The sequence below is a fragment of the Panthera leo genome, chromosome A1, assembly GCF_018350215.1.
Source record: "Panthera leo isolate Ple1 chromosome A1, P.leo_Ple1_pat1.1, whole genome shotgun sequence".
In the NCBI taxonomy this organism is placed as follows: domain Eukaryota; kingdom Metazoa; phylum Chordata; class Mammalia; order Carnivora; family Felidae; genus Panthera; species Panthera leo.
This window is the reverse complement of record NC_056679.1, coordinates 238423260-238447594: the sequence shown is the minus strand read 5'-3', so window position 1 is coordinate 238447594 and position 24335 is coordinate 238423260. Positions and strand designations below refer to the sequence as shown.

Sequence of the window (24335 nt, the reverse complement as noted above, 5' to 3'; positions counted from 1 at the left end):
GCCCAGTGTGTGGCCTTCAGGGTCTCAGTTGGGGCAGGAGCTCGCTCGTCCTTCCTGCAGACCCTGGACCCTGCCCGGAGCTGAGCTGTGTGCTCGGTATCATGGCCCTGGAGCTTCTAGAATCAGGACTGCCCAGGATGCTGGAGCCCCTGGATCCTGATCCTGTAAATCTTACCCACTTGCTCCCAGGCTAGGAGCAGGAGCAGGCAGTGCCATGGAAGAGAGCGTGGCAGGCCACTGGGACGTCCAGGCACACTGTCCAGTCGTGGCCTTCTCTTCAGGGGCACCTTTGCTTTAGAATAAAACTCTTCCTGTGTCCCCGCCTCCCATCCCACCTGTGAGTGGATGGGTGTGCAGACACCTGAGGGAGGTGGTGTCGCTGGCGTCCGTGTCCTTTTGCCAGTTGAGAGTTTGTGTTACTCCAGATGTGCTGGACACGTTTTGTTTATTCTTCGTGTTTTCAACGTAACTGCCACAATATCATTTGATTTTTACTCCTAGCTCAGGCAAGACAGATTTTGTCATCGATGCAAGAGTTTACAGCAGCTCAGGACATCTCAGCAGCCGTGAGTGAAGAAATTAGCTTCCTTACTCTGGAAAAGAGATCTTTGCAAAAGCTCCTTGCTGAACAGCAGCAGCAGTACAGCATGAGGATGAGCGAGGTGGCGTCGGAACTCAGCAACACGCGGAAGGAGATGGTGAGCCATGCCCTTGGCGGCGTCTCTGTTCATTCACCCCTCTGTTCGTGGGGTGGAGGCCTTGTTTGGGGATGCATTTCCCCTTGGCTGTTGTCAGGCCACAGGGGCAGGGGTCCCCTCCCCCGCCAGCCTCCCCACCCCCCAACTCCCTGCATGGTTCCCGAGCCCTACACAGCAGGGCTTTGTGGATGACAGCATCCTGTCCTAGCCTCAATGTCCTAGCCCTGCCTGTCCTGCACAAGAGAGCACACATGGAGCTGGGCTTGAGGTGGAGTTTTTGTGGCTCTGGTGCTCCCTGGCTCGGGCTCCCTGACCACTGGGACCACTGGCGAGAGAGGCTCCAGTTAGCTGGGTGAGCCCGGGGTCCCTGCTGCTGTCCTGCCTGCATCAGTCAGCACAGGCCCACGACGTGCTTGCTTTTGGACCGGATGGACTTTGTCCACCAGGTGGCACCCAAGGGCAGGTAGAGCCAGTACAGCTTCCACCCCAGCACCCGAGCCCAAGACTCCTGGCTGGGCAGGGCTGCCCCCGCCCTTCCTAACCTCACCGTGTAAGACCGTGACACACAAATGCCTATGTTAAAAAAGAAGAAAGATCTCAACAACCTAACTTTACACCTCAGGGAACTAGAAAAAGAAAAGCAAACTAAATCCAAAGTTAGCAACAGAAAAAAAGAAAGAAATTGTAAACATCAGAGCAGAAATAAATAGAGAATTCGAAAAATAATGGGGAAAAAATACCAGAACTGAGATGGGTTTTGGAAAAAATATCCACAATCCACAGACCATTAGCTGGATTAAGAAAATGGGAGAAGACTCAAATCACAAGTGAAAGAGGAGACGTCACAGTGAATGCCTCAGAAATAAAAAGGGTCCTAAGGACTGTTACCAGTGCTTATATGTGAGCACACTGGAGAACCCGGAAGAAATGGGTAAATTCCGAGAAACATGCAGCCTGCCAAGACTACATCAAGAAGAAGTAAAGCCTGGGCGCCTGGGTGGCTCAGTCAGTTGAGTGTCTGACTTCAGCTTGGGTTGTGATCTCGCAGTTCATGAGTTTGAGCCCCACATTGGGCTCTGTGCTGACAGCTCAGAGCCTGGAGCCTGCTTCGAATTCTGTGTCACCTTCTCTCTCTGCCTCTCCCCCACTCGCACTCTGTCTCTCTCACTCTCAAAAATGAATAAAAATTAAAAAAAAAAAAAAAAAGCCTGAACAGACCAAGAACAAATAAGGAAATTGGGCAATAATATAAAACCTCCCAATAACAACAACAACAAACAAAACCGAGACCTGATGCCTTCATGGCTTAATTTTATTGCACATTCACAGAAGAATTAATACTCCTTCTTAAACTCTTCCAGAAAATAGAAGTAAATACTTTTGTACTCACTTATGAAGCCAGCATCACCCTAATACCAAAAACACCACAAGAAAATAAAACAACAGGCTAATACCACTGATGAACATAATTTAAAAATCTGCAGTGAAATACTAGGAAGTCAAATTCAAGAAACAAATCAAAAAAAGTATACACCATAACCAAGTGGGATTTCCCCCTGGAATGCAAGGTTGGTTTAACATATGCTGATTAAAACACCACATAAACAGATTGAAACATCAAAACCACACAGTTATCTCAACAGATGGGAAAAAGCATTTGACCAAATTAACATCCATTCATTATAAAAAGTCTCAACAAAACAGATAACACAAGAAAGTTTCCTCAACACCATATAGGCCGCTTATGATAAGGCCACAGCTAACATCATGATCAGTGGGAGAAAACCAAAAGCTTGCTTTCTAAGCTGAGACCCGCTATCAGACACATATAGGATGTGCATATCCATGCACTGGAAGTAGTAGCAAGAGCATGCAGGAAAAGGAGACATCCAGATTGGAAAGGAAGAAGTAAGATTATCTGTTTGCAGAGGACAGGATTGTATGTGTAAAAAATCCTGAAGACTCAGAACAACAAAAACCTATTAGAACTAATCAATTCATAAAGTTGTAAGACATAAAATCAGTATAACAAATCAGTCGTGTTTCTTTACACCAACAGTCTTCTGAAAAGGAAATGAAATAATCTCATTTATGGCTGCATCAAAAAGGATAAAATACATAGGAATATATTTAACCAAGGAGGTTAAATATCTAAACACTGAAAACATTAAGACATGGATGAATGAATGGAGGGATATCCTATGTTCATGAATTGGAAGATTAATAGTGTTAAAAACCCCATGCTGCTGAAAGTTTACAGATTCAGTGCAATCTCTATAAAAATTCCAATGGCATTTTTCACAGAAATAAAAAATTATAAAATTTGTGATTATTTTTCTTAAAATTTGTATTCTCCTTTTTCTAGTTGCACAAAAAGACCCTTAATAGCCAAACCCATATTAAGAAAAAAGCATCACACTCCATGATTTCACATTATATTATGAAGGAAGCTGTAGTAATCAAAACATATGGTGTTGACATAAAAACAGACACACAGATCAATGGAACAGAATAGAGACCCCAGAAATAAATTCATACATAAATGGCCAACAAATTTTTGACAAGGACACCAAGAATATATATGATGGGGAAAGGACAGTCTCTTCAATAAATGGTGCTGGGAAGACTGGATAGCTTCATGCAAAAGAATGCAGCCAGACCCTTAACACCATGCATAGAAGTCAATTCAAAATGGATTAAAGATTGAAATGTAAGACTTGAAACTGTAGAACTTCTAGAAAAAAACAGAGAAAAGGCCCCTTGATAGGGTCTTGGTGATGATTTTTTCGATTTGACACCCAAAGTACAGGCAACAAAAACAAAAATCCACAAGTGGGACTACATCAAACTCAAAAGCTCCTGCACAGCACCAGTGAGGAGGCAGCCTGTGGACTGGGAGAGAATGTTTGTAAACCATTTGTTTCATAATGGGCTAAATTCTAGAATATATAAATACCACAACTCCGTAGCAAAAAGAGAACCCAACTGAGAAATGGCTGGAGGCTCTGAATAGACATTTCTCCAAGGAAGACATTCAAATGGCCAACAGCTACATGAAAAGATGCCCAGCATCACTCATCATCAGGGAAAAGGAGATCCAAGCTACAAAGAGACGTCACCTGTCAGAAGCAGTTAGAATCAAAAAAAACAAAACAACGTGTTGGCGAGGATGTGGAGAAAAGGGAACCTCGTGCACTGTTGGAGGGAATACAAACTGGCACAGCGAGCACAGAAGACAGTATGGAGGCTCCCCCCAAATTAAAATAAGTCTGTGATATGACCCAGCAATCCCACTTTCAGGTATGTGACCACAGGAAGTGAAAGTAGTACCTCCAAGAGCGATCTGCACCCCCAAGCTCACACCAGCATTATCCACTGTGGCAAAGACACGGGAAACCCAACTGTCCGTCAATGGATGGACAGATTTAAAAAAATGTGTACTTATAGCATGGAATATTACTCAGCCGTTAAAAGAAGGAAGTCTTGTCTTCAACGACATGGAGGGACCTGCAGGACAGTGTGCCCGGTGACCAGACAGAGCAAGAAATCAGCTGCATGGTCTCACTTATAAGTGGAGTCTAAGAGTTGAATACATAGAAACGGAGTGGGAGATGATCACCAGGGGCGGGCAGGTGGGGGGACGGGGAGATGGCGGTAAGGGGACATTTCCGTGGTTGTGCAGGATGACTAGGTCTGGGGCCACAGTTCCTATACTGCAGTGAGTCTGGAAGTTTGCTATGAAAATAGCTGTGATGTGCTCACCAAGAAATGTTAACTGTGAGAAGCTGCAGTAATCAGCTTGACTGTGGTCATCATTTCACCATCTATGTGTGTATCATCAAGTGCACACCTCAAATATATACGATTTTTACTTTAAAATGTCTGTCGTGTGGGGCGCTTGGGGGGCTCAGTCAGTTAAATGTCTGACTCCTGATTTTAGCTCAGGTCATGATCTCATAGTTTGTGAGATCGAGCCCCACGTGGGCAATCAGCGCAGAGCCTGCTTGGGATTCTCTCCCTCTCTCTCTGCCCGTCTTGTATGTTCTCAAATGCTCTCGCGCTGTCCTCTCAAAAGAAATGTGTGTGTGTGTGTGTGTGTGTGTGTAAATGAGTAAGATGTCTACTGTGCACTCAGCCGGGTGAAGTTGTTTACCTTGCGAAGTATTATGGTTGAGTTTTACTAGATGGACTGTGTTCAGGGGGCTCTTCTTGTAAAGAGTCAGTACTAACAGATTATGTCATGTGGTTGAGAGGGTGGGCTGGGACACAGCAGCCGGTCAGTCCTCGCAAGTTACGTAGCCCTCTGTGTGTGTCCCTCACTGCTGCCTATGAGGTTACCCTAGAGGGCAGCACCGTCAGTAGCAAGGATTTATTGTCGACATCTCCTGTGGGTCAGGAGTCCCAGAGCAGCCGAGCCGTGTGTCTGACTCAGGGTCTTGCCATCACGTTGTCGATTGAGGGCTCGGTGGAGGTGGGTAGCCCCTGCCGGACTTGCCCACAGCAGCCTTGGATCTGTGCTCGAGGGCCTCTCTCCAGGCCGCCCGAGGCCCTCACGGCATGGCGGCTGCTCCTCAGGGCCGGGGAGTGGCCCGGTAGAAGGTCGTCCTTTGTTACCTGCTCTTGAGAGGGACGTGTCAGCACTTCTGCATGGTGTGTCGCGCGGGATGCAGTCAGTAGGTCCACCCACACGAGGGGAGGGCGCCCCGTGACGGCGGGAGCACCCCCGGGCCGTCTCGGCAGCTGCGCACCCAGCCTCGGCGTCAGCCGTGTCTTTCAGAAGATGGGAATGAGAATAGCCACGGGATTGCTGGGAGACAGGTCTCTGGAACACCTGATGCCATCTTTATGAGAAGCTGCCATTTCAGAGATCCCACACGAAGCTTTACTTTTAGAGAAAAAGATAAAAAATGGTGAAATGATACTGGCGGCCTCTGGTCTTTGGATGGATGCACTGTGGACACGTATGTGTGCACACAAGTGGTGACTGCGCCCAGAAAGGACTGGAGCCCTGTGACCCCGAACCATAATCACTGCGTAGACGTTCTTTTTGTTGGACGGTGTTGACCCCATGGGACGCGGCATGGCCGGTTAACCATGGAAACAAAAGGCCACGGCTTTTGGGTTTGGTGCAGATGAGTAGGTAGCCCGTCCCCTTACAGTGCTGAGTGTGGGACCAGTGGGATCCATGCAGACGGGCCCCTGGGGTCCGTTCCACAGTGATGCGGTCTAGTGTGGAAGTCGCGCTCCTTCACCTCTGTGGACGGTCTGACTGACCCTGTCCTACAGGGTGACCTTGGCTGGGGGCAGTGAGAGGCCCTGCCCGGACAAGCAGTCTTGAACCATCGGGAAGCCCAAGAGTCCTGCTCAGTCGTTTCTGAGATTCACCCCATTGACCCCATCCCAGGGGAGGGGAGGCGTGGTCAGTGGAGCTCGGTCAGGAGACCTGTGGTGAGTCAGCCAGGAGGTACTTCTCACAGAGGAAGTCATTTGTTCCTGAAGGGCCCGTTGCTGACCCTGGTTTCCTCCCCGTTACGAGGACGCTGGTTCCGCAGTCGTGTCTCCTCAGATCCCAGTGCCCGGGGAGCCGGTCTTGGCGAAAGCCCTGCCCCCGAGCCGGTCCAGCCTGGCTCTAGGCAGCAGTGTCGCACATATCTGAGCGCCGTCTGTCCACTGTCCCTGCTTCAGCCTCCACTGAGACCGTCAGCACTGGGGCCCGGTCCCTGCCCTCTCAGAACCCCACGTGTTCGGGAGACGAGTCGTCGGACATAACTGGCCGTGTAACAGTTTCTGTAGTGCCCTAGTGTATGTGCACACAGAGGGGCCAGTGCGCTGGCCGGGCTGTTGGGGTGGAGAATGAGCGTAGCAGTTTCCTGAAAGGGCCCCTGTCACTTTGAGACAGACGCTCACTCCTCTGGTGGGGGTGTGTGTGTGCTGGTTTCTCTGCAGGCAAGGTGGCTTTGATGGGTCATATGCCACTAGCTCTCACAGTGGCCTCGGTCCCCTCTCCTCCCTTTTAATGTCCCGCGGCGTGCTGGGCATTGCCTCTGTCTCCGGGTGCGAGGGGAGCCCCCTCCGTCTGCAGCTCCCGCAGGCTTGATTCCATCCACTTACGGACTGCAGGGAGGCGCCTGCTTGGGGGTAGTGCAGAGCCCTGGGGTCTGCCTGTGCTCCTGCCCAAGAAGTGAGCCCAGAGGGACCACATGGGGCTGGCACACTGCCCAGCCCTTGTTCCTGCTCCTTGAGAAGAGAGAGGGAGCCAGGCTGTGGTAACCATGGAGCCTTCCTGGAGGAGGCAGGGCTCCGGCAGCCAGCACATCTCTCTCCTGCGGAAGCACACCCTCCCCAGGGACTCCGGGGACACCACCTGCCCCCTCGTGAACTGTGCCACCCCTCTCACTGTCCCCTTTGAAGTACACTGTGCTGCTCAGCTGGGGGCAGTTGTGATTTCTCTTGTTCCCATTGTGGTTTATTGGCTATGAAATATAAAAGAAAACTAACGTCTGGTGATTTCCAAGGTTTAGTTTTCTATATACGTTTTACTGAATTTGACTCATCTGTCTTAAGTGTATTGTTCTGTGTCCTTAGGGTGACTTGAGACAGCATCTAGACAAATCTCTGGAGGAGAACAGTAGCCTAAAGGCTCTTTTGTTCAGCCTGAAAAAAGAAGTAAAAAATGCAGACACTGCAGCTACGTTAAACTTGCAGATTACTGGTGAGTTTGTGGTTTATTTGGTAACGTTATTTGGTGAAGTGTAAGTGTTCAAACACTCATAGGTAGACTTCAGGTCCAGTAAATACTGTAAAATGTCCTGAGGGCCGAGAGACACTCCCACTTGGTCTGAGCAGACCCCTAAAAGCTCGGATGTGGTCTGTGTTGTTGGCAATGCCGTGGACCGGGGAGCCCCCTGCCCGCCTCCCCGAGCATGCACACGGTCACTCCTCTGTCTCCTTGGCTCTTCCCAGCCACGTGGTGCTTTTCCTCTTTGTCACGTTTCTTCCAGAGCCAGGTCACTTTCATTTCCCTCTCTTCACTGTATTTCTATTTTGCCATTTTTACAAAAGTGCACTCGGTATTTCAAGGTCAGATTCTGGGGTTTCAGTGACGGGCTGGTGGTAGTTTGTGTCTTCCGTGAATCTCGTCTGGGTGTAAACCGCCAAGTCGCTGGGAGGTTTTAACTTCGCTGAGGACTGCCCCACCGAGGTCCCCGGGGGTCCAAAAACTTTTCTTAAAGGGCCACGGAGCAGATGTCTCCGGGCTACGGCCCATCACAGGCCCTCTCTGTGGGCTTGGTCCTGGGAGCGCAGCCACAGACGAGACCCTCGCTCTGGGCAGGCGTCTGTGACGCACCTACTCAGGCCTCTTCCGCTGTGTTTATCGGGCTGTTTCGTGGCGTGCTAAGAGTTCGTCATAGTCTCTTCTTTAATTTTCATGTAAATACTTTCCACTTTTCACCTGTTTCCTGAGATGTCATTGTCCTGTTTCACTTGCTCAGCCTTCGCTTCTCATGAAGCTTTCCTTTGCTGCGAGCTCGTGCCTGAGGCCAGCCGCCTCCTCTCTGACATTCCCATTTCTGACTAAGTTGTTCTTCCATTTCTTGTTATCATTTCTTTTTTTTTTTTTAAGGTCACTTATTTATTTTGAGAGAGACAGTGCGAGTTGGGGAGGGAGACAGAGTCCCCAGCAGGCTCCACACAGCCAGTGCACTGCCCGACGTGGGGCTCGAGCTCACAAACCGTGAGATCACGACCTGAGCTGAAACCAAGAGTCTGATGCTTGACCGACTGAGCCACCCAGGCACCCCTCTTATATCATTCCTTTCTGTCCTCAGCTCATTCTGAAATATCCAGTCCTGGTTTTGATGTGTCCCGAGTGTGGCTTCTTGTTGTCCGGGGGCAACAGCTTTGTGTGGGGTTTGCCTTTAGTGCTCTGTGCTGTTCACTTGCACATGGAATTGGTCCTCTCAGTGTCCAGGAGTACAGCACGCAGCACGTCAAACTTCACAGAGAAGTTCAGCAGCCCCTTGGGGGACTCCCAGGCCTTGTTCACTCTCCCGCTTGCCTCTGGTGTCCTCTCCTGCACGACTTGGGCCCCTCCCCAGCTGTTCCTCTGTGGTACGGCCCTGCTCTGGAAGGGACTGGGCAGGCCAGCCTTGAGGGGCCAGGGTTGCTCCAGTCCCTTCAGACCACACGGGGTCCTCTGGTCTGCCCTCGCTGGGGGAGGCCGAGCCTCTCGTGTCAGCCGCGGGTCCTCAGTTGCCCTGCAGGGATTTCTTGTGAAAATAGGGGACACTTAGCAGCTGCCCCCCTCCTGACTGCTGCTCCTCTCCCACAGATGAAGCCGCGCATGGCTCGTGGCTCTCGTGTTTGGGTCTTGAGGCTGCCTCACCACCAGGTGCCGAAAGGTCGTCTGTGGGACTCCAGTTTTGTCATCTAGTTACTCTTGGTGCTAGACTACTATGGGGATTCTGGGGGATGCCGAAACTGTGCCGTCACTGTCTCTTCCCACAGTCCCTTCCACTCACCCTCCGGTGTTAAGTGCGGGTGGATGTGGATGCTGAGGAGTGTCGTCCCATCGTAGTGCTTTCGGGAGCCTCTGCCTTTGCTGTGGGAGCCTGCTATCCGTGTCCTCACCGAACCTCTTCCCGTACCTGCCCGCTCTGGCTCTCCTGTTGTCTCTGGACTTGTGTCGTTCCACAGCCATGTGTCTGTGTGTGGATTTATTTGGATCCTGGTTTTGGGGTTTGGGAGCCAAGAAATGATATATTTCTTCTCCTCACAAGTTGGAAGCCCAGAGACAGGAGTCATGTAGATGGAGTCCAAACACACAGTGTGTCACTGATGGGCCTGGGAGCGGAGGACACATCAGAGACCTACGGCCACTGCGGGCCTCTTGTCGCTTGTCCCCGAAGCTTCAGGGCCTCCCCTGGGGCAGAGCTTGCTGCCTGGTGGAAGAGACACCCCTGAAGGCCCTTTCCTGCCAGCACATAGATCAGTGGAGTGAGCTTCCAGCTGGCACCAGGCCCACCTCTGTCTCCACTCTCTACCCTCCATGCGGGGATGTGGTTCCGTGGGTGTCCGGAGGGCAGAGGCCCAAGGCTTTAATCCCAAGGTGATTTTTGGGTTGCTTACAGAAACCGACCTTTCCCAAGCTATATGTCTTTGGTGTCCCGATCCAGTTTCAACTCGAACTATTTTAGCTTTCAGGACGTGAAACACTCCAACACATTCAATTTCACTAACTGATGTTACTTTTTTTCTCTTTCAGGACTTGAAACAAGTGTGAAGAGGCTCTCTGGTGAGATCGTGGAGTTGAAGCAGCATCTGGAGCACTACGACAAGGTCTGGGAGCTGACCCGGATGCTGCAGGAGAGCCACAGGTGCCGTCCCCGGGGCGGCCCCAGTGACGGCAGGGTACACGGAGGAGCCGCCCGGTGGCGTCGCAGCAGGCGGGGTTCTGGGCCGCACGCGTCGCCGGTTGACTCAGAGCTCCCCCGAGCTCCCCTTTCTTCAGGAAAAGCGCGTCCCTTCTCGCCGCGGCGTCTGTGAGGGGCGGGTGAGAGCTGCTGAGAGACTCTGGGCTGCCCCCGTCCAGCCGGCGCGGTTCCCGTCAGTTCTTCTAGAGCGCGGGGCCTCCCCCTTTACTCCCAGCTGTGTGCTGGGTGGCGAGAAGGGAGCAGGCAGTGTGGGGGCTGTCCAGGCGGAGCCTCAGTTTCTATCCAGAGAAGCGGGTGCAGGGAGGAGGCGTGCCGCTCACTGGGTGGGGTGAGGTGTACTTTGTGGAGGTGCGGAGCTCGAGCCCAACTCCCCCCTACTCCCCCACCTTGGGCTGAGTCCCACACACCTCCCCCGGGCTCGGGTGCAGCGCGGCCCCAGGTGGAGCCAGGCTGTGACGCCGGGGGGTCAGCGGGCCCACCCCAAGCGCGAGGTACCGGGGGGAAGGGGCTCCTGGGAGATGAGCTGGAGCGTAGATGGAGCAGCGGAAGGGAGCAGAAGGTAGCCGTCGTGGGTGCGGGGGGGGGGGGGGGGGGGGATGGGAGAGGCAGGATGGCTCCCAGGACCCGATGGGCCCCCATCCGCAGCACTGTGGGCTCCGTGTGGACGGGGCCGCCGTGCAGCGGGTGGAAGTGGGGGGCAGTGGTGGTCCACGCTGACTTCATCCAGTCTGGGCCTTAGCCTGGCCGGAGCAGACGGCTGGTGCCTGCACAGGAGGTCTGTCGTCGGGGGCGTGCGTCTACGGGAGGATGGCCCCGCTCCCATCTATCCCTGGCCGCTGCCGACGGGGGGGCGAGGGCGCTTCGCAGATGGCCGAGTGGGCAGTACAGGGCCGCTTCTTCCCTGAAGTCCTTCCAAAGGCAACCGTGGTCCACACTGTAAAACCAGGACTCTTCAGTTACGCTATCAGTATGTCAGAATTATTCAGGGAGCCCCTTTACGTTGGACCGGGAGATAGGAATAGGTCAGTCTTTGGATCTGTTCCAGAATGAGAACATTGTTCTGCTAGCTGGGAAGATGATGACGGTTTTCTCAGAAAACAGGCGCGGCTGGAGTAGCGAGGCACCCCTCCGTCGTTCGTTGCCTTCGCCCGTCCGTCCGGGTGCCGAGCCTGCACGTGGCCTGGTGGCCGAGGGCTCGGGTCACGCGTAGCCTCACGCGGTCTGGAGGCCAGGGGCGGATGGCGGGAGCGGGAGTCGGTGGGAGCCGGGAAGGGGTTGGCTGCGGGGACCCGGGCGGACGGGGAGGGCCCCGGCCGGGTGAGGGAGGACGCCGCTGGAGAGGAGGCGGCGGGCGGTGCTCAGGCGTCGCTCCCCCGTGCCCTCCTCCAGCTCCCTGGTCGGCACCAACGAGCACCTCCTGCAGGAACTGAGCCAGGCGCGCGCGCAGCACAAGGCCGAGGTCGAGCAGCTGCACTGGAGCTACAAGGAGCTCAAGAAGACGCTGGGCCTGTTCCCGCGCGGCGGCTGCTAGGCCGCGTCTGCGTCGCCTCCACGCACCTGGTAAACCGCGGAAGCTCTTTTCTACCTGGTACGATTGTGGGGCAGAGCTCTGCCTCCCGTTCATAATCAGCTGAAGTTTTGAAACGTGTTCAGGGCCACCAGCTCGGTTTTCTAAAACACCCTGAGAAGATGGGATTGATCTGCCTGTAGGTGAGTCTGCGAACAAGGACATGTAGGGGTAGTGTTCGCAGGGAGGTGCTAACCAGGGTGGCTCCCTCTGACTCCATGCTGCTCCTGCTCCTGAGATTGCAAAAAAAAAAAAAAAGGATTAATCCAAGCCCTTCACATGTTTTGAGACAAGACATATTGATGTTTTTTGAGACCAGCATCATTAATTTTCCGTGAAATATCTTGAGATAAAATGCAGTATTTTTCTCCCTAATGTAAAGAGCGTATGTGTGATCATTAAATAATTTTGTGTGACAAGATAAACTAACATTCTAAAAAGTGACTTTTTGTAAATTGTGACTGAGATTTTCTCACTGAATTCTTTCATGCAGCAAGCTAGGCGCAGGTGGGACAGATACGTTCCAAGATTTAATAAAAGTAACACAGTTTGGGGAAACATTAAAAATACCATTTTGTGACATCACTGCCTCACAGTGGAAGTATTTCCCCAGGCGCTCTCTTGCTTACAATTACAGTGCATTTCTGAAAATTAGAGCACACACGGACAAAATACTAGATTTTTAGTTTGGAAACTTCTTATCTTATGTAAATACTTGGCTTCTAGGTAAAACAAAGTACTTTCTTAAACCAAGCCTACTTAATGTATGGAGAAGAGCAGGCAGGCCTACAGGTGCCTGCGCGTGTCGTCGGGCTCTGCCACTGGCGGTCGGGGGTCGGGCGTTTCCCTCAGGAACCGGGGTGGCCTCCCCGGTTCCCTCCTGTCTGGTCGTGGCTGTGTCCTTTGGCATCAGTTTCTCTGCAACTTAGCAGGAAAGCATGTCACAGCAAATACGGTTTTTGTGGGGGAGTGCAATTTCTTTCATCATACCGTTTTTTTTTAATTTATTGAAAAGATTTTAGCATTCAACCATTTTAGGCTTGTTGGAAACGCTCCCCATGCTATTACTTTATGTTCCTCTTGTTTGGGTTTCGTTGAGCTTCTTAGACCTGTGAGTTTATAATTTTCATCAAATCTGGGAAAGGTCTGGCCACCATTTCTTCAACATGGTTATTTGATCCAGCTTCTGTCCCACCCTCCCTCCCGGACCCCAGTTACACCCAGACCACTTGGTAGCATCCCCACGGGTCCCCAGACTTCGGGTCTCTTTCCCCATCTTTTGTTCTTGCCCTCCGTTGGGGTCATTTCTGCTGCCTTGTCATTCTGCAGTTGGGCCTATGTAGATAATGGATTTTTAATTTCAGAAATTACATGTTTTTAGTTCTAAAATCCCATTTGGTTCTTATTAACTTTGTGTCCCATTATGTTCGTGTTTCACTTAACTCCTGAACCATGTTCTTAACGCCTTTGCTGCAGATAATTTCAGATGATTTCTAGAATGGTTACACTGATGCTCCGTTAGAAGTGTATTAGTTTCTGTCGGTCCATGTTTCCAGCACTTACTGTCAAAGATTTAATGTTTTCATTCTAGAGGGTGTGTGATGCATAGTGTTTTTATAGATAGACTTTATCAGGTTAAAGAAGCTCCTTGTAGTGTTAATTTGCCAAGACGTTTTTTATCGTGAATGGATAAATTTTATCACTTTTTCTGCAGCCATTGAAGATGACCATGTGGTTTTTCTCCTTTATTCTGTTCATGTGGTTAATTACAGTAATTTGCTAATGTAAAAACAACCGAAATTTTCTGGGTTAAGCACAGCCTAGTAATGGTGGGTTTTCCTTTGCAAACATACTGTTGGATTTGGTTACTATTTTGTTTAGGATTTTGTATTCCGGGTACCCCACTTAATATCTGACATTTAATTATTGGAATTCTCTGGGTCTCCATTTCCTCATCTGTAGAAAGGGGTGATAAGTGCCTGCCCCCGCTGTCGTGAAGAGGAAGCGGTAGCTAGAGTCTGGTCCCAGGATCCCGCTGACGCGGCACTGCATGGTGTGGTTGTCGGCTGGGACGGCGATAGGAACCCGTCCTGTCCCCGCGGTGACGCCACCTACGGTCCTCCCTTACGGTACCGCTCTCCTCTGCGTTCGCACCGCCACGCCGTGCCCGTGACGGAAGTTCGGCTGTGCACCCTTCTCTGCTTTCTAGGAGAATTCAGGACAGGTTGTAACTCTCTCTTCCCTGAGTGTGCGATGGAACTTGCTGAGGAAGCCAGTCGGGCCCTAAATGCTCTTTGTGGGAGACTTCTGGCCACGGGTTTAGTTCCCTTAGCCCCTTCTCACAGAGCGTCGTCCACCCCTCCGTTCGCCAGCCCCCCGCAGTGGGTTTGGGGCCATGTGGCTCATTCTGAGTGGGACAGAGAAGAGCTGCCGGGCCACCAGGGTGGCCGCCGTCCCCTCCAGAGCCGGCGGTGCCACTGACCAGCGGGCCTGTTTCTCTCCTGGGGGCAGAGAGCCCTCCTTGACCTCTGCTAGACTCCGTGTGCGTAAGAAAGGAATGTCACTGTGTCAGCCACTAGGTTTGGGGGCTTTTCTACTTTGCCATTAGTTACTCGGCCTAAGCCCTGGGATGGCGCAGGCTGTCCCTTTCTTCCTGAGTTCTCATAAGGGCTGTATCTCGAATTCGCTCATATTGCCTAATTGTCCAAGTTTTTGGCCTAACAGTCTTTTAATGGCATTTCCACGGCCTCAGCATCTGGAGCTGTGTCCCTAAGGCAGACCCGTCGGGGTGGTGGTTGCTTCAAGCAAGTCCTTGCCGTTCGGGGAAGGGAAGGGACGTGGGTGAGCGATGGCCACGGGTTGCTCCCGACCTCAGGCTCCACCTCCACTTTCAAGCCAAGGACGCGTTGGGGCGGCCCTGGCCGGTGACAGAGCAGGCAGAACACCAGGGCCAGCTGCGGGGCTCTGGCGGGGCCGGCAAGGCTTGGTCCGCACCTGCGTCCTCCCCATGGCACCAGGGCCACCCTGTCCCCCTGGCCATGGTTCATGCTGGTCCATGGCACCGCTTTCTCTCTCACTTCCTCTCCTGCACCACAGCTTCTGTTCCTTTCCATCTTTAGTGGAAATTACTGACACATTCGGCTCTAAAACCTTTTACTTTATCGCTTTTCTCTCTTTTCTCTTGCCATATTGCCTGACATAATCGACACGCTTTTGTTTCTTCTTGTTTTGTATTCTGTTTCTTCTGTGATTGTCCCCTTCTATACTGTAGCCATTTTCACCTCTGCTGGGTTTGGAAGCTATGCGTTCTTTCTGGCATATTATCACAGCGGGTGTTCATCTAATCAGGGCTCTGCTCCGCCGGTAGCGTACGGGAGCCATGAGCATGTACCTCCCTGGGCACCCTTCGGCTTCCATGTGATGGTTTTTAAGGGGTTTTTGGTTTTTGGTTTTTGCTTTAGTGTTTTTGTTTTGTTTTGTTTTGTTTTTGAGAGAGAAGGACAGAGAGAGAGCCAATCCCAACCAAGTAGGCTCCACCCCCAGCACAGAGCCTCACTCTGGGCTAGAACTCACAAACTGTGGGATCACGACCTGAGCTGAAATAAAGAGTCGGACACTTAACTGACTGGGCCACCCAGGCGCCCCAGTGTTCGAGTATTTTAGTGAAATATTTTTGCCCACAGAAAGCATTTATTTACAGGGTTTTTGTATGGTTACTTACTGCCTATTTTTTGAGCCACTTCCCTGCAGACATTCTGTCTGTGGTCATGTTCTTGCTGCAATTAGACTTACTTTTAATGTCTGCTGGTGCAGTTTTCCCTGTTGTGGTCTTAGAATGAATGCCTTTATCTTCAGTTTTGAAAACTATTTCACAGAGGATTTCATGTTGGTACTTACTCGAGGACATCATTGCTATGTCTGGGCCCCCACCCGGGGCTGCACCAGGGCGAGATTGGAACGAGCCTGGGACTACGAGGCAGGAGTCATCCCGTCTAAATGAGGAAGCAAAAGTCTCCTCCCTGCGGGGAGGTGACGTGAGACCCTGTGAGCTGTGGCTCCCGTCCCTCCCGTCCCTCCCACATCCCCTCCCACAGCCCGTCCGTGTTAGATATCAGTGCCTGTGTGTGACTGCTGGTGTAGGTGGTGCGCCTTGAGGACAACAGATCCACATTTCAACACCTTTATTTATCACTTTACCAATTTGACACACAATGTTAACAGCGAACACAGGAGGAGCAGTATGCAGACAGACACGAGCTGTTTCGCTACAGGTTTGCAGGTCAGGCCTTGCAGGTCAGCTCTGACCGGGGACACCGAGCCTCACGCTCTGGGAGGGAGAGGAGGGCCACCCCGATCCCATACATATCCCTGGTTGAGTGCAGCTTTGAGACGCCAGCAGACGTGCCTTTCTGAGTCAGAACACCCAAGACGTCGACTCTACTCTTCACCATCACACTGATAAAGTGATACACTCAGGACTCCCTAATGGTAACAAAACAGTGTAAAAATATATTGCATATATATATAAATTTACTTCCCTTTCCTGAAAAAAACTTAGTACAAACTAGTAGTATACGATCCCTTTCAAGTTTCTTTTAAGTTGTGCGGGTTTCCTTTGTGTTTGGCTTGGTTTGGGTTTTCAAGAGTCTAGAGGGAGAGAAAAAAACCTCTCGAAGCTCAGGGTGGCCACTGCCCAGCCCACCTGGGGCCATGCCCTCCACATGCCCAGGGACAGAGGCCATACCCTGAACCACCAGGTTCCACAGTGTTCAGTAGTCAATCAGTGGAGGGGAGCTGTTCGGGGTCAGTGTTTTAAGGACATTCTAGCCTATTGGTAACTTCACAGTACAGCTGAATTGTCAACCTGGCCTGCACGGAACAGGTGACGACGGGGCGTCCCATGTGGCGTGGGCTGCGGGATGGGGGAGCAGCCAGCTTGTGTATGGAGAGAGCTGGGCTGGGTCCCCAGGGCAGGGCCAGCACATGCTTTTCCCGTAAAGGGCCAGATGGTGAAAATCTTAGGTGTCCCCTCCTACCACCACCACGCGACGTAGCGCAAAAGCAGCCACACGTCCTGCCCCACTGAGCACACGGGCACAGCTGGGCACCAGAAAACTATTCACAGAGGCGGTCTGGGGTGGGGGCACGAGCCCGCCGCCGCAGGCCCTGTCCACCGAGCAGCCAGAGGGACGCCCGCGGCCTGTCCTGAGCGCCGAGCACGGGGACGCGGACGCAGAGCCACACCAACAGGAAGCGGTGCCCTCGAGCCGCCTGCGCGCACCGTTCCCCGGCCTCTCGCATCGGCCGTGATTTTCATCTGCCGCAAACGTAGGACTGGGGACACTAGAGGTGTGAAAATACTCCAGTATAAATCTATATCTTCTGCGATAACATCCTAAACTTACATGATTTGAACTTCATCTTGGTAAAGCTGACTGTTACCGCCGCCTAGTTGCCTATCCTATCACGTTAAATAGAAATAAATAAGTGTTCTGGTGTGATCAGTGTTAAGCACCCTCCTCCAGTTCTCCTGACACTCAGATGCTGCCAGCCCTGCCCTCCCTGGCAGAACGCGTCCTGTCTCCTCGTGCTGTGCAGTCTCTCGCTCACAGATAGACGCTGGATTTCTGGGTAACCGCGGTTAGTAGAAGCTAATTGGCATTGCATATAACATGCAGCAAAGACACACACCCTGCCTGTGTGTTCTCCGCGTTCAGACCCCGATGGAGGAGCATGCGTGTGCGTGCGTGTTCTGTGTGCGGGGGCCACACACGTGCGGCGACACGTTTAGCAGATGATTTTAAGCTGATGGAATGGAGAGCGCTGAAGTCTCGTGATGGAGTCTTTGCTACCTCCCCCTCCTTCCTGACCGAGGGAACGTCCGTCCAGGCTTTGGGGACGGGCGCCGTCCGAAGAGGCTTTGGGGTTGGGCGGGGGAGGCAGGGGAGACTGTAGCCCCCGTGTGGCCAACCGGACCTCCCTGCTGTGGGACGGGGTGGACCGCCAAGGGGTCCCATTCACAAACCCCACGGGAAGGTGCTGCGAGAACAGTCAGGAGCACGCTGGGAAGCGCTGGTCACAAGTGAGCACTCAGCTCCACCAGCCTGCGGCACTGGTGCCTTCCGCTAAGAAGAGGGCTGCTCTGGGGAGGGCGTGACAGCAGGGGTCCCCGTGGGCAGGCAGACGGGTGGTTTCTCTTGCTCAGACCCCAGTCTCCCAGGGTGGTCCTGGGGAGGCTGTTTTGCCTGGAGACTCCGCTCTGGCACAGAAGATGGCCTCCTGGGGGTGAGGGGGGCTGAGAAGGGCCGGTGGAAGGGGGGCTATGCATTCCCGGTACAGGCTGTGGCGCGGGGACCCTCGTCCCTCTGCTCACTGGGGCATGCACACTGTGGGAGCCAAGGTCCTGCCGGACTCCAGTGTCCACGCCGTGTCATGGCTGTGCTAGTGGGGACCCGGGTGTTTAATGGCAGGAGGCGGAGCCCCACCGCCTCAGACGGTGCTCCCCAACATGGTGCCCAAGAGGGTCTGGGAGGAGGTCGTGTTTGCGATCTGCTCGTTGTTGAGAAACATTTGTCGTGTTCAGAGTCGCCTTCCACCATTTCCCACGTCCTCCCCTTGCCTCCAGATCCTCACCGCGGTCCAGCCGGGGGTCCTGTGTCCCGCTTGCTTGTCCCTCCTCAGTCCTCGGTTTCTCCACCTTCCCCCACCATGGGGTGGAGAGGCCTGGCCGGGCAGCTCAGGATCGCCAAGGTAGAAACTAGAGACTGCAGTGAGCACAGGTGACTCAAGGCCTGCAACCATCTCCGATTTTATGCACCGGGAAGTCTCAGAACCTCGGGAGGAAGCTGCTGGCGAGGCCCCACCGTGGGGGCGAGGGGGAGGACCACATCCCTTCAGAGGGGCCATGCTGGATGGGAGCTCGAGCCCCGAGCCCCACCGCACAGACGAGGGACCATCCCTAGCCCTAGCGACGACCAGCATGCCCTTTGGGCACAGGGAGGCGGGTGCGTGTGCCACCCCGGTGCCGGTCTTTATTTCAACCGCCTGTGCTGTGCGCCAGGGAGTGCCCCCAACCAGCCAGCTGCCACGGACACAGAACAGAGGCCAGGGTGGACGGGCTCAGGGTGGACGGGCTCCAAGAAGCATTTCCCTGAGGCTCCCGTGGGCTTTTCCCAGGACCAGCGCCAGGACCACACGGCCCCACCAGTCACTCGCCAGGCTTGGTGGCACTTCTGCAAGGGGACATGTCCCCATGAAGCCACTGTGACAAGAGTCCCAATGCTCGGGTCCCCTGTCCAGCCTCACGGAGAAACCAAATGCCAACAAATGCTGCTGGCCTCGGGGCCCTTTGTGGGCCTGCCTCTGTCGTGTGGTTTTCTGCATTTGCAGGGGTTGGGAGAGGTTAGGGAAGACTCATGCAGAGACTGAACCACGAACCTGAACGGCGAACAGGGAGCAGCCACGGGGACCCACAGCCCGGAGGCCCTGAGTGCAGAGTGGGGCCCCGGACAGAAGACAGCATCATGCCAGCAAAGCGACTGCACGGGAAGCCTCGGCCGGCAGGGTCTCCTGGCCTAGAGACACAAACGGCAGGAGAGAAAGGGGCAGAAACGGTATTCTGTCTTCGCTGACCCATTCTGGGAACAAATACGTTTCCAGTTTCTTCTTAGGAAAACACAATAAAGCGAACGGTCTTGTCCTTGGCTTCCATTTTGACAACTTCAGACCGTGTTCCTCTGGTCCACTGAGGAGCCCCTTCCACTGGCTCACCTTCCTCCGGCTCCACGACGTGTGTGCGTGTGTGTGTGTGTGTGTGTGTGTGTGCGAGCATGTGCGTATTGCAGGCACACACATGTGGGTATGTGTGTTTGTGCACATGCAAGCACCTGTCCCACCTCCCCACACCTTCATGATGTCCTGTTAGCAGCTCACTTCTGTCGTCTTGGTGCTGCTGGTTAGTGCGTTAGCTTGTGCCGCCCTCGAGGTTCCAGGGAGGGGTTTGCAGTTCAGCAGGTGGCCACCTTCTGACAGGGTCTGTCCCACTCACCCCTTGTGGCCCACCGGCCCCTTTAAAATGGCCTTTTCGCCTGCGAGTCAGGTAGCTAGTGTGGTCTGGTCCCAGGAGACGCTCTGAAAAAGGCCATTTGTTGTCGGCCAGCACTGGACGAGGCAGGTGTGTTAGAAACGGTCAGTGATTTCGGGGCCCCACTGGGGGGTCAGAGAGAAGCATGCCAGGCCCCAGGCAGGGGGAGGCCTGACTGCCGCCCCCGCGGCCCCCGGGGCCCCAGCCTTGAGTTCTGCCCCAGGGAGCAAGGGAATGTAATGAAGTGTGAGGTGGCGCGGGCCGCCGCGGGAAGGGCTGCTCCTGGGCTGGCTACTTGCCACCCTGCACCTTCTGGTCATAGGTGCCCGCGTGCTTATAGCCCGGTACGTAGCCCGACTCATCCACCAGGTCCACACGGCCCGCCTTGCCCTTGCCCTTGCCTGATGGGTCGAAGCGTTCCTTGTGGGAGCCCGTGAACTTGGTCGTGTCCGTGAGCCGGGACACAGTGGGCGACGAGATGGCCTTCTGTAGAGGGAGAGAATGGGGCGCGCCCGTGTGAGCGCAAGGGGCCAAGTGAGCGCGTGAGGCCGTCGGCAGCTGGGTCGGCACACCCCCAGGGAGTAACACGTCCGCTGTCCCACCCCAGACCCCACGGGCTGCTGCCCTCCGGGGAGTCCCTGCTAGCCATGCTCACCGTCACCCCTGAGATGATGGGGGCCTTGCCCTCGATGAGCCGGTGCACCTCGCGGACGGCCTCCTCGCTGCTCTTGTCTTTGAATCTCTTCTTGGAGAGCTCTTCAAGCGCCTCCTTGAACTGCTCGAATGTGATGGTCCGGCAGGATTTCCCTCTGAGGGAGGAGAGCGCTCAGGGCCCGGGCCAGGGCCACTCCCCTCCGTAACGCACGGCCCCACCAAGTAGTGCCCCCAGAACCTGCTGACATCCGGGGACCAGGCGATGTCAGGGGACCCCTTCCCAGGGACCTGGTGGCATCAGGAGACCCCTGCCCGGGGACCAGGTGACATTGGGGAAACCCTGGCCCTGCCCAGGGACCTGATGACATCGGGAGACTACCTCCCAGGGACCTGGTGACATCGGGGGGCCCCTGCCTCTGGGCACCCAGTGACATCGGGGTAACCCTGCCCCAACCCAGGGATCAGTGACATCAGGGGATCCCTACCCAGGAACCTGGTGGGGGCCCAGTGGCCTTGGGGAACCCCCACCTCTCTCCCACAGCAGAAATCAAGTCTAACGTTAAAATACAGAGGGGTGCCTGGGTGGCTCAGTCGGTTGGGCGGCCGACTTCGGCTCAGGTCATGATCTCGTGGTCCGTGAGTTCGAGCCCCGCGTCGGGCTCTGTGCTGAGTGCTCAGAGCCTGGAGCCTGTTTCAGATTCTGTGTCTCCCTCTCTCTCTGACCCTCCCCCGTTCATGCTCTGTCTCTCTCTGTCTCAAAAATAAATAAACGTAAAAAAAAAAAAAAAAAAAAAAATACAGAATATGCCCCTCCCCCACCCTGGTGTGCACTGTTTATGCCCAACAGTCGGTCGCCATGGGCAACGGCAGCAAATATAAATTGTCTTGGAAAAAAGCTTTAAAGGAACCACATCCTTTATGAACAACTGGACATTAAAACAAAGCTGTTGTCTGGGTCTAAAATGGGGCGTGTGTGGCGTCCACTCAGAGCAGGAGGGAAAAAGTCAGGTCAAGACGCTCATCCCATCTGAACCACACAGAGGCCGAATCCTGCCTGGGGCCACCGTGGCCCGACGTCCCTGTCATCACACAGGGACGGGGTCGGGCGGCCGCCTCGCCAATACGCCCAGCAAGGTGGTCCCAGGGCCCGTCCCTCCTCCCAGGACCCCCACTGCCCCCACCTGAAAGCCGCCTGCCTAAGGGGCACAAGGGGGCTAGGGGCAGATGCAGCCCTATTCGTTCCCTGCCGCAGGCCACTCACAAAATTTCAGGAAGATTCTAAACTGTGCACATTTTATAATTTTTACTAAAAACCATTTTTACCACTTTGGATCTCTCCTGCTAATCCATGGAGTGAGTCGTCAGGGTTTTAGAACAAGAGGTCCTGTGGGGGCGGCTTCTTGCCATGCAGGGACACCCTGTGGGTGCAGAGGCCTGAGTGGGACGGCCCAGAACAGCCACAATAACCACGAAGGCACAAGGACAGACCCACACGAGGGTTTCCACGGAAGAGCAAAGAAAGGCAGCTCGGCAGAGAAAGGCCCGTCTCTAAACAGCTGGTGCTGGTACAGCGGGGACCCAGCCCTGTTCTGTGCCTCGAAGTGCCTACAGAGACTCACTCAAAACGGGCCATCGTCCTAAGTTCAGCACAAAGCCTAGAACTATAAACTTCTGGAAGAATACCTAAGAGAAAAACTTTGTGACCTTGGGTGAAGCAAAGATTTCTTAGAAACAACACCAAAAAAGTCCATAAAAGAAACAAGGAATTGGAATGCACCGAAATTTAAAACCCCACGCCCTTGAAAAGATGCTGTTCTGAGGAATACGAGACGAGCCACAGATGGGGAGAAAACACGTGCAAACAGACACCTGAAAGAGAAAGTTTTTCAAACTTAACGGGGAGGATCCCACATAGAAAACGGGGCAAATACCCGAACCGGACACTGTCCAGGAAGACCCCTGGGTGGCCAGGGCAGAGCACACAGAGCGCCACCCCACATGGCGAGTCCTACCGGGCCGGACGGCCAGCGTGGCTGAAGCCGGTGAAATGGCCGCACCGGGAGGATGTGGTCAGCCGGGCACTCCGACGTGGCGTCCACCCGGGGAGGCGGTTGGGCAGTTACGGCTCTGAGCCCCCACGTCTGGGCTCGACGCAGGACAGACGCACCGCAGTCCCGCGTGAACCACGTAGTCAGGTGTCCTTCAGCAGTGAACAGCTGGACGCCACACGCAGGGACTCAGAGGCACTTGACGTGCCCGTCGGAAGACACGGGACACAGCCCGCAGTCGGGGAGCGGGGCTGGGAAGCCTGAGCCCCCACGGGGCCTGCACTCAACACAGACGCCCCTTCCGTCCTCGGGTGCTGGTCCCGACCACGACCGCACAGCAGGGGCTGGTGGCCTGGTGGGTGCAGGGATTCCTCAGACCCAGTGGTGGGCAGGGCAGTGGGCTCTGCCCCCGCAGCAGTTGGTCTCGACCGCCCCCCCCCCCCGGCCTCTGGGGAAACCTTCCTGGGCAGCGAGGTTCTCACAGCAGCCGCCCCGCACGGAGATCCCTGCCCTGCTGCCGGGCCGAGGCCCTGTTTGTTTGTCCTGGGCCGTCAAAGGCACTCCTGTCTCCTATTCACGCCCTGCCCGGGTGGCATGTGGATGCCAGGCCTGACGGCCAGCCCCGGGACTGGCCGCCGGAGCACGCAGCCCTCTCTGGGCACCGCGGCACCAGGCGCCACCAGTGTGAGTCACTTGAGCTGGGGGTGGGGGGGAAGGCTGACAGGGGCTCCCATCAGAGGGCCACATTCAGAGCTGGTGGACACGGGCCTAAGGCCGACTCTCCCGCTCCACCTGGCCGGGCCGGGTGTCCCCAAGTGTCCCCACCGTGACTGCCCAGCAGGCCAGCAGGGAGTTCTCCCCAGGGGACCCGGCACCCTGCTGCAGAGAGCCATGCGCAGCAAGTTCTAGAATGACAATGCCCGTCTCTTCCCCAGAGACACTGATCACATTACACTGCTCTCTGGACACAGAGTGAGCCTGTTCTCCAGAGTCCACAGAACTGGAGGGTGTCCCCACCCTGAAACCCCCTCTCCCGGCTCCAGGCCGGGCTGGCCGGTGCCCTGCCTGCAGGCCCGCCCAGCAGGAATGGGGTCACTGATCACACACAAGGCCCCGTGAGCTGGGGTTTCACTTTGCTTCCCAAGCCCTGTGTCCCCCAGGCCTCCAGACCCAACTCAGGGTGGGCAGGGGGCTGAACCCTGCCAGTGCCAAAGGTCACCCGGGGACACTGGGGCTGGCGGGGGCCAGGGCAGCCCTCCAGAGACAGGCGTATGTCCCTCCAGGGCCAACAGCAGGAAGGCTCCCGGGCTTCAGGCCAAAACGTGCCAGCACCTCCATGATTCAGGACCGATGGCACTCCCAGGGACACCTCTCCAAGAGGTGGGAGGCAGCATGCTGGGCCATTACGGAGAACTTGCCGCTCGGGTGGGAGGAAGCTACTGGCCCCCCGTGCACCCTCCTCCCCCCCCCCCCGCAGCAAAGCCAGGGCCCTGGGAGACCTGTCCAGAGGGCAGCCTGGCTGGCCAGGGTGACAGCGCAGGCGGGAAGTGGGGTGTCGAGGGGCCACTTAAGGCTCTGATGAGGCTCAGTGAGAAGGAGGGGCCTGTGGGGAATTCCTTTGCGCTGGCAGGAGTGGGAGGCTCCTGGGGGAGCTGTCATTGTGGCTGTGACGTAGCGGTGCCCTCACGTCATGCCTGACCTGGGGCAGCTCCCAGGCCAGACCAGCGGCTCCAACTGCACGCTGTGCCCAAGGAGGACCGCCGGTGGGCTGCCTGGGGGGCTCTGTCTGTCAAGTGTCTGGCTTCAGCTCAGGTCACGGTCTCAACGGTACACGAGTCCGAGCCCGGCTTC

At 54.7% G+C, this 24335-nt stretch overlaps 2 protein-coding genes across 9 annotated transcripts in view; one reads left to right on the top strand and one right to left on the bottom strand.

Annotated features, from left to right (window-relative positions):
- CEP72 (centrosomal protein 72) overlaps positions 1-12281 on the top strand; it is a 37044-nt gene extending 24763 nt beyond the window's left edge. For 4 of the 5 annotated variants that reach the window (XM_042953909.1, XM_042953889.1, XM_042953878.1 and 1 more), the window contains 4 exons: positions 502-698; positions 7284-7410; positions 9964-10075; positions 11522-12281. In XM_042953909.1, coding sequence (XP_042809843.1) covers positions 502-698; positions 7284-7410; positions 9964-10075; positions 11522-11663 — 578 coding nt within the window. In that variant the 3' untranslated portion in view covers positions 11664-12281. Of the gene's footprint in view, positions 1-501; positions 699-7283; positions 7411-9963; positions 10076-11521 lie in introns of those variants that run through there. The other variant, XM_042953919.1, reaches the window with a different exon arrangement.
- A 3584-nt stretch (positions 12282-15865) lies between these two features.
- LOC122228661 (tubulin polymerization promoting protein) overlaps positions 15866-24335 on the bottom strand; it is a 29302-nt gene continuing 20832 nt past the window's right edge. For 3 of the 4 annotated variants that reach the window (XM_042953833.1, XM_042953859.1, XM_042953852.1), the window contains exons 3-4: positions 20438-20591; positions 15866-20268 (exon numbers count right to left, since the gene is read on the bottom strand). In XM_042953833.1, the coding sequence (XP_042809767.1) occupies positions 20074-20268; positions 20438-20591 (349 nt within the window). In that variant the 3' untranslated portion in view covers positions 15866-20073. The remainder of the gene's footprint in view (positions 20269-20437; positions 20592-24335) is intronic. The other variant, XM_042953843.1, reaches the window with a different exon arrangement.